The sequence below is a fragment of the Telmatherina bonti genome (assembly GCF_933228915.1).
Source record: "Telmatherina bonti genome assembly, chromosome: 11".
Classification (NCBI taxonomy): Eukaryota; Metazoa; Chordata; class Actinopteri; order Atheriniformes; family Telmatherinidae; genus Telmatherina; species Telmatherina bonti.
In genome coordinates this window covers 36,020,560-36,030,559 of record NC_136629.1, presented here as the reverse complement: position 1 = coordinate 36,030,559, position 10,000 = coordinate 36,020,560, and the positions used below count along the sequence as shown (strand labels likewise).

The 10,000-nt window shown below is 39.9% G+C and overlaps 1 protein-coding gene across 1 annotated transcript in view; it reads right to left on the bottom strand.

Annotated features, from left to right (window-relative positions):
• The window catches only part of wdpcp (WD repeat containing planar cell polarity effector), a gene marked incomplete at its 3' end in the record, with an annotated part of 91,904 nt that overhangs the window by 72,079 nt on the left and 9,825 nt on the right, over window positions 1-10,000 (bottom strand). Inside the window, exons 3-5 of the mRNA XM_079248841.1 lie at window positions 8,644-8,694; window positions 4,521-4,591; window positions 513-572 (exon numbers count right to left, since the gene is read on the bottom strand). Coding sequence (XP_079104967.1) covers window positions 513-572; window positions 4,521-4,591; window positions 8,644-8,694 — 182 coding nt within the window. The remainder of the gene's footprint in view (window positions 1-512; window positions 573-4,520; window positions 4,592-8,643; window positions 8,695-10,000) is intronic.

Genomic DNA, 10,000 nt, shown 5'->3' with positions numbered 1-10,000 from the left:
AAACGTCAGATCCAATGAACTCATCTGAAAGAGATCCTGTCCAATGCTACAGAAACATCACTGTCACTTGCTTGATCTACTTCCTTACTAAATAAAACTGATCAAAAGTATTATTTTTTCTCCGTAGTGGTGGAAACTTACTGGTATCCTGCTTGAAACATCCTACCAGTTAACCTATAATGGCCTGGTTCCTGTTTTACATGTTTACAAGTTAATAAAGCCTCTCTGCACCTGCAGCTGTCTATTTCAGAAAAGCTCATACACAACACAAAACAGTTCATATAATCTGCTCCAATAATTTCTCAGACGTATTTATACATACATGTCTGTTTTTCTGTGGGTCAGAAAGGTTATCGTTAGAAAAACGGATTGTTTGAGATGCTACCTTATCATAAACAATCTAAAAAAGATATTACACCCTGAGGCCTGGTCTGGACCAGCTATTAGGTTTGTGAGAGAGCGTTAGTGTCTGCTTGCACATTGTGGGGCGTTGGACTGGGGAGGGCGTGTACCTGGCAGCAGTACTTGTTCCTCCATCTGGTGTGAATACAGGTGTTGCTCTGCAACAGCTCCTGAATGATGATGGTCGGAGATACAGACAAAGAGATGAAGATCAACATCACAACTTGAGACAAGAGCATACAGCTGTTGTAGTTTTACTGCAGAAACACAGAAATGGGTTTAAAGGAGACACATTATATATCATGATATATCAAGAATTTTTCCCACAATTCTTGATATATTTTATTAATGAACTGTCTTTTGCACACTGTGGTCCATATAACAACAAAGAAACACCAACAACCGCTCTTTCCTCTTCCATGAATTTACACATCTATTAAAGAAGATCATTTCTGGGATGCTGAGTGACCAATGGCTCCTCTCTGCCTCCATCTTCCTCTTCCTTTTCAGGTTTGTAGTAAATAAACCCTTAAAGCAGTAGTTCCCAAATTGGGGGACGGGCCCCCCCGGGCAAGGCTAAATAAAACTCAGGAGTTTTGGCACTGGACACATTTGTAAAAGTACTCATAGGAAATTATGATAAATCAACAAGAGCAACTTCAAATAATAACAATAAAATATATATATATATATATATATATATATATATATATATATATATATATATATATATATATATATATATATATAATAGTAATAATAATCAATGGTGGGTAATAATGAGAACGCTGTCTTTGCATGTACCAAAATACTAGCTAATATAATGAAGTATGAAGCCAAACAAGTTACACCGCCACTTGGGTACTTTCATCCTCAACACAAAGAGAAGCCTGCAGGTTACTTTAGAAATAAACTATCCAACTATCAAATAAAGCAAAGTTGTTTTACTAAAGCAGCATCGTCTCACCTGAAGTAGTTTGCAGAGATTCCTGGTTTAAAATGTTTCACACTGAAGCAGAAGAATGGACAATAATACTAACATGGTTTTAATTATAGTTACCTCCAATACAGCCACTAAAACTAAAGACGCATTTCTTAGTACGTTTCTATGGTTCATGAGACGGGGACTCGACATGATTGTTGTTGATGAAAAGAGGGCCCTGCAGAAAAAGTTTGGAAGTAGTATAAGTATATAAAGTATATAAAAAAAAACAGCCTCAGACATCAAACCACACAGGAAACCGATTCTATTTCTCAATTTCGTAAATTTCCACCTGCAGCAGGAACATTGGGTAGACTTTGGATCCACCGTTTAGTCCCAGACATGTGTTGAACTGACCCAGCGCTGACCAGTGGGAGCAGTGGCTGACCAGTGGGAGCAGTGGCTGACCAGTGGGAGCAGTGGCTGACCAGTGGGAGCAGTGGCTGACCAGTGGGAGCAGTGGCTAACCAGTGGGAGCAGTGGCTGACCAGTGGGAGCACTGGCTGACCAGTGGGAGCAGTGGCTGACCAGTAAACAGCACTATAACTCCTTCATCACATATTGGCTCCATTAACTTTCAACTTCCCTTTTTCCTAAGTCTACCATTTGCAGTAGTGTTACATAACTCTCTGAATTTAAAACTCTTTCTGACTTGTTTTGGTGGCACATTTACCGTGTAAATTCCTTATGTTGCTCTGCAGCATCCGGAGAAACTGAACTTTACAACTTTATTTTGTCATCCTGCTGCATCACCTTACAGAAGCACTTTGCTTTATGGCAGCTTGTCACATGGTAGCAACTGGATATCAACACACTGACCACGTTGAATGAGTGGAAAAAAAGAGGATATTATTCTAAGAAGCTAGGAAAAGGAAGATAGCAAGAGATTAAAGTCAAGTTCAGGCTGACTTTTACTAGCTGGAGAGAGCTCAGAGAACAGACAGGATGAAAAATTGATGCTGAATTATCCATCGTTAGGAGGCAAGTCTAACGATGTGAAAATGTGCTACAGCTCATTAGTGGGGTTTTAAAAACTGTTGCTTTCATGGCCAACATGTCAGTGTTACTGGTGCCATACTGGTGATGTATGGTTCCTCGTGGTTCCTACAGTCCTGTCAGTTTAAAAGGAAATGGGATTATTTAATTTCCTGTTGGTGACGCATTAAAGGACGCTGATTAGAGGTCTGAGTCATTATCAGCTACAAAATTACTTCAGTTTATTAATTGACATTGTTAATAATGGCAACTGGTGATAAAGAAGCAAAAAGCAAGTCTGATGGTGTTCCAGTTTACCCTTTTAGAGTTACAAGTAAATAAATAAGTAACAGTCAAGTACTTTGCAGTAGGGCTGGATGATATGACCTCAAATCAGTATAACAACTGATTGAACATTATCTTCATCATGATTAATTAGCCACTATTTGAGTATAATTTTATTTTTTTAGCTCCCATTGCAAAGAACTTTTTGTTGCAAATATTATCAAAAACAGAGGAGCAAATATTGTAAAATAAGTTAAACAGCTTAAATATATATATGGTAATTTAATCAATATTTTCTATTTTTGAAAAGAAATTTAAATTTCCAAACATTTTATTGACATGAGTAAGATTTGTGGCTCTGAATGTCGACTCGTATTGAATTTTCGATGAATTGCCCAGCTCTTCAAATCTGAATGGCTCAGTTTACGTTACATCTTTTCATTTAACAAGCCCGGGACGAAGGCCGGAGTTCTGTTTCTTCAGAGTTTTTGATCTGGCAATTACATCAGACACCCAAATAAACATTCAAAGAAGACATTTTTCAATGATAAATCACCAGTAGGAATTAAACTCTCACCAAATTTATCAAGGTTAAAATAATTTCTTTTCTTGTGTTTAATCATGAAACCTGCATGGTAGCTTTAAACTGATCTTACTTTGAATCATTTTAGTTTAATTTATTATTATTATTTATTTAACATTTATTTATTGATAGAGGAATAACCCCTTGAGATGCACCATCTGGTTTTCAAGGGGGTCCTCTAAATAAAAGTAACAACACAAACCAAGAGCAGCAGAGTCTACAACAAAAAAAAAAGAAAGAAAGAAAGAAACAGGAAGAGAGGAAAAAAAGAAGTAAATAGATAATAAATAACAAAAGAACAAAATAAAAATAAATATTATTTATAATTTTATTGTGATTTTTGCTAATTGTTGTTGTCTTTTATGCTTCTCTACACCATCTGTAAAGATTTTAATGTTTAATCTAAAGCACTTTAAGTGGATGTTATACAAATAAACTTGCCTTGCGTTGATATAAACAAACATTATATCAGCTTGTGTCTAAAAGGCTACAAAACAGTCAGGAAACAAACAAAAGAAAATAATCAGCTTCCACAGCGGCTCATAGTTGTGTAAGTTTGTGTTGCATGCACCAGCAGACATTTTCCACCACAGGTGGTCACTGCGGCAGCTCCTCCTCAAAGCGAGGTGGGAGAGTCTTGGAAAGGGATGCAGGTAAGCTGTGCTAGTGTGTGTGTGTGTGTGTGTGTGTGTGAGAGTGTAAGGTCAGTCATTCCTGCCACATTCCAAACCCAGCTGGAGCGATTGGATGGGAGGAGAGAGGGACGGAGAAGGAGGAGGAGGGTGGGGTGTGGAGGTAAGCTGGGGTGTTTCTGGTTTCAGACAATGGTTACGGGTGAGAGGAAGGAGTTGGGAGGGTGGGGAGCGTGTGCATGTGTGTGTGTGTGTGTGTGTGTAACAGCCACAGACAGGTTCCAGCAAACAAAGCTAGGTCTGTACTGCCACAAGTACAGAGGGGAAGAGAGCATGGAGGAGGAAGAGAAGGAGGGAGGAGGGCCTGCAGTCCCCTGATCCCCTCAAATATCCCCCTCGATGACAGAGTTTGGCCGACAGAGAGGTGATGAGAGAGCAGAGGGAGAGAGGAGAACAAACGGGAACGACAGGGAGAAAGAAGGGAGAGGGCGAGCACACAGAGAAAGCCCCTATTTGTTAATCAATCGGCCGTTTCGGAAAGGGAAAACTCCAAAAATCCCCAGAGGGAGGAAGAAGCCAGGAGGGATGGTGGAGTGTGTGGAGGTGATGGATTTGGGGGGGGGGGGGGGGGGGTGGGGGGGGCACCTAAGGAGGCGGTTACCTCCAACTCCTTCAGCGAATCGCGTAGCTTTTCCGGTCGGCGGTTCCTGGGGGTCCACAAATAGCCTCGAGCTACAGAGGAAAAGCAGAAGAACAGTCATGTGACTTAAACACCGACATGAGAGAAATACCTTTTTAATAAAGGCACGTGTGGGAATTCAGAGGAATGTGGGACCAGATGACTGAAAAAGTAGACTTCTTATCTCTGCAGGGATTTAAAATTTATAAAAGGATTACAGGTCATGTAGAATGATGCAGGTACGCGAGGCAGAGGCTCTCAATCTGACCAAACGGACAAATCCAGACTGATGCTGAAATGATCAGGATAGATCAATAATTTGAGGATGGCTTGTTCAGTTTGATGCAAACTGATTATTAGACAAAACGACTAACTTGAACACTAAAATATTGCCTTTAATGTGACTCGTTCCTGCTTTGAAAGAATAAAAACTAGGATTTATTTTCTGTTCTGCTGATTAGCATGATGTCAAACAAAATACCAAAGTTTTTCAACATGAATTAAATTCGTTATTTTAATGCTTTTCATTGACAAAACTAAATAAACCAGAGTTAAACAGCAGCCTTCCCAGTACAGGACTGAGCTGGGTGATAAAAAGGCCTCAGAATTAAACTGATTATATCTAGAGAAGACTATTTTAGTTGATCCTACAGAGCCGTAAGGCTGTGACGATACGCTTTTGTCCCAATTCGATTCCTATTTTTTTGGGTGCCGATTCAATTTATATTGCGATTCTCACAATTCTTCAATATTGCTGATTTTTGTAGATTAAAAACAAAATAAATGTATAAAACATTTTTTTGCTCGTCATTTTTTTTCTTGATTTCAATGAAGAAAAAACAACACAGTACCCAGACCATCATTCTGCTGCTATAATGCCCAAGAAGACAAGTAAAAATATCAATAAAAACAATAAAAATGACAAAAAATTTCTTATGGATTATTTTTATTTGTTTGAAAAAAAAAAAAAGGATTTTTTTTTATTTTTTTTTTTATTTTTTTTTAACAAAAAAATCTATTTTAAAATTGTAAAGCAAAAAAATCCCAATTTTCGATTTTTCGATTTGATTTTCCCACCCCTACGGAGCCTGGTGTGTATCCCTCAGCATACTCAATTTGGTTCAACAAGGTCCGCAATCCAGAAGGTTTTTCATGTATTTCTGCTTCAACACGCCTGAATCCAACTGAATGAATCTAACAGCCTATCAGGTTCTGCATAATGACTCATTTATAGTCAGCTGTGTTGGAGCAGGGATACACAGACAACCTGCTGGACTGCAGACCTCGTAGGACCGAGGCTTTAGCCCACTAGTTCTGAGCTGGTCGATAACTTCCACATAATCCAAAAGTGTGAAGTTTTGGGGTAAATTCTCACTCATCCAGGTCACAATCATCATAAAAGCTTGAATTAAGTCCAGTGGAACTAGTTGGAAATGTTTCTCCTCTTCTTCATCATGGAAGACGCCTTTTAAATGAGAGGAGGAACGTCAACAATTAAACTTGACCTTATTAGGTGGTATGACCAAAGAGGCAAAACTAAATAAACAATAAAAATAATAAAAACCTTCCAGCAGACTGATTAAGAAAACAGAAGTGAGTTTAGCTGACGAGCAAATCTGAACTCATGTTATCTTCCCAAACTGTCAACGCTGACAAAATCCGCCCCAGTAAGTCAGCAATAAAAAAGTGGGTTGGACTCAGTAAAAACGATGAAGAACTGCTCTATACCGTGTGCAAACTTTGGCATGTTTTGATAAAGAACAGGAAAACACAGCAGTTCTGTTTAATGGTCGTAAAGGCTATCACGCCAGCAACTTCTCCAACACGGCGGATGCAACTCGATGACTTCGGCGCAGTATTTTAAAGTAAAAGCGTCAAACAGAAAAGCTTCATCTCAAGATTTGTCTCTTTCACCCAGAGGTGGTAATTCCTGGTCCAGAAAGTAAAGGTCCTGCCATGTTTCTGGATCTACCTGTACGTTTAGAACAGGTGTTTTCACTAAAAGGCTTGTGTACCTGGCAAATAAACTCTGTTCGTTAAATTCAGCTGGTTTGGTGACTGGTGGGAACAGCTGCAGGACTGGACTTTTACTTTCTGGACCAGGAATTACCACCTCTGCTTTCACCTCATCAGACGTTAACAGCAGTTTCACATTTCATAGCAAACAACCTGATGGTCATTTTCAATAAACTCATGATCAAGACTGATAAATACAGAAAATTTAGCTTTTTATGGGACATTTTTTCCTGCTTAAAGTATCCCAACGTAACTTTCAGATCCTAAAAACGTGTGTTTCTGGTTGTTTTGATGGCACAGGGGTGTTTAGTGTGTACATTCCTGGAGCTATCTTGACCCAACAACGTCCCAAGCCTGAAAAACTGAACCTCACGTATGTTATTCCAGGACTTTGCATCATTTTACAGCTTAGTTTAGCTCAGTGTTTCTCTTATCCAGTCCTCAGGCCCCCCTGCTTTGCATGTTTTCGGAGCAATCCTACTTTAACACACCTGAATGAAATAAAGGGTTCGTTAAAAGGCTGCAAAGAACCTAATGAGGAAGTTCAGTAATCTGACTCAGGTGCTTTGGAGGAGGAACGTGTCTAAAACAGGCAGGGAAGGCGGGCCTGAGGACTGGGTTTGAGAAACACTGATTTAGCTTCACACACTATATCGCATGCTAGCAAGTGGCTATCAACACAGTGGCCTTTTTAAACACACATTGTGTCTGATTCAGCGAAGAAAATAAAATAATTGGAGGATAAGAAGAAGAGACGATAAAAGTTACCATCGAACCGACTTTTACTGACTGGAAAGCGCTCAGAGTACAAGTAGGATGCAAGATCAGTTCAGTAATGCTTTGTTAAAAAGCTGATAACTAAATTAACAGGTAAAAACAAACCATTTGATGGCACAACGAAGCTACAATAAATCTCAAGATTTACCCACATTTTTAACCAAATTATCGGCCTACGGTTTCCTCTAAAACGTTTCCACTAAAACCACTTTTCCTTTGCCTCTAAAAAAGTAATAAAGCATTACATAAAATATATTGAAATGTTTTGTTATGTTGCATCAGGCCATAAAACTGTTGTAACATGGTTTTAAAGCCATGATACAGTTACCACCTAATAGAAAATGAAGAAAGAATTTAAAGTGAAAGCCCAAAGTCATTTAATCAGGAACATCACTGCAAAGCAGCTTCATGCATTTATGGGTAAGTTTGATGGAAAGTCTTAATATAATCTAATAGGAGTGCATTAAAGTTGATGCTAATCTCTCTGGGAGTTTATGACTCAACCTACGTTTACTCCTTTTACCAACAGCTATGAGACTTGTTCATTTTTTTTTTTTTTATTTGTGAAGCCAAATTTTCCACAGAAAGTAAAATGTCACTTCAAAACACACAACCTGATCCTTGAAGAGGAGCAAATATTTAATCGTGAGGACTTGTGGAGCTTTTAAGTTATCTCCCAAATGCAACTGCAGTTTACAGCACGTATCTGAACACAAACCACACCGAGGCCCCATCATTTTAATTTCCCAGCCCTCCTTCCCCCCCTTCATCCATCTCTAGTGGGTAAACAGAGGAAAGGAAGCATGTATATAAATAAAAAAATAAATAAAAAACAGCTAATTGAATTTGTGCATCTGCCCACGCATATACAAGAAGTTAGGTGGGAGGAAAAATGAGGAGCTGCTGCAATCACTTTCCTATCTGTTTATTCCACAGTCTCTCTTCTCATCCCAACAGAAACACGAACCATTAAGGAGAGGAGTTCTCCATTAAGAATGAGTGGGAAGAGGAGGTAAACAAATGCATGCAAATGAGGGTGTGGAGGGTGGGGGGGTCAGGGGAGGGAGGAGGGAAGGGGAGGGCAGAGGGATGAGTGTTTGTCTCCTGATAAGGCTGTTTGTGTTGCACTACTGGGTGAAAAGCAGAGAGAGGGAGGGAGTGAAGGGAGGAAGTGGGACAGTTGAACTGGGCAGTGATTTCTGGAAGATGGTGGTTGTCTCACCGGACGATTAGGACCCAAACTCACACAAAGCAGCTGCATAAGAAGAGAAAACAGTAAATCAGTCTCTGAGTTTCCATGTTGGAAACTTACCTTCATAGAACTGGAGTTTCTCCTTGTAGTAGTCATGCTCCAGGGGATTTACTGAGAGGGGGATAAAAGGGCCAAATGAATAGATTCGTTTGAATACATAGAAACAACACAGCTCAGATAAATGAGCCTGGTCTTTTTTTTTGTGATGTAGATAAGTTTAAAAAAAAAAAAAAACACATAAAAAAGCCAGAAAACTAAGCTGGAGCTCAAACATCCCCTTAGGTCCAAGGGGGCCATGTTGGCAAAGTGCAACCCATAACCGTGCCTCGTGGCCTGGCCGCCCCAAGCAAGAAAGTGGCCAGTCTGGTAGCTGGCCTCTCTGGCAGGCAGGAACACCTCCAGGATTAGTAGTATTAATCAGATAAGGGGGTGAAGGGCCAGACAGGCCCAGACATGGGCACCTGCTCTGGGGCTGGATGAAGAGGGCCAGGAGGGGTGTGGTGGAGGATGAGGAGGGGGATGGAGCTTTGCTGGCTGCAGGGGACCCCCGGAGCCAATCCAGTGGGTCTAGGTCTCCCTCTAGTGGGGGCAGGTGGAAGAAAGATTTAACCTTTCAGATGAGTACACAAATATAAAAGCTGCTGATATAAAAGATAAAATTACTTCAGTCATAACTTTCATTTTTATATGAATGTTGCCTAAAAGTTAAACAGGAAGCGACTGACTGATGTGTTTCCTCCACAGCACTTAAATGTAATCAAACTACTTCTTACCTCTAGTGAAGACTGTTAAACAGCTAAACATTCACAGAGATGACATTTTAAGCTTTAAAACGTTTGACACTAAGATTTTAGAAGCTTTAAGAGCTAAATAGCCTCGTTTTCATATGTAAAAGTCAGATTACTATTGTTTACTCTGTAGTACTCTAGAGTGCATGGAATCATCACCCAAACAGTTGTTGCACTGCTGTGTGAGAGTGTTATGATACTTTTGGATTGTGATTCTGCTCCTCTTGCCCTGCCTCTCTCTCCCCCCCCCCCCCCCCCCCTCACCTCCCTCCACTCTGATATCAAGCCACACTTTAGTAATCCTCCAAATGAAAGGATTTGGGAGCAAGAGCATTGTTTCTCTACTGAAGATTGGAATGAAAGAGAAGGCAGCTTCTCGGATGAGAGACGGGAAAGAACCCTGTGATGAGAGAAAGAGAGGATGAGACGGGCCGACTCGTGGTACACAAAGTGAGAGAGAATTAAATAAATGTGGTGGGAGAATTAAAAAGGAATGGAGAAAAGGAAACTCATGTAATGCAGAGGCAGAGTTGCAGGAAAACATGCAGATGGGAAGAGAGAGAGAGACACACAAGACAAACAACCACTGATAAGATATTATACATATACATATATATACATATATATTA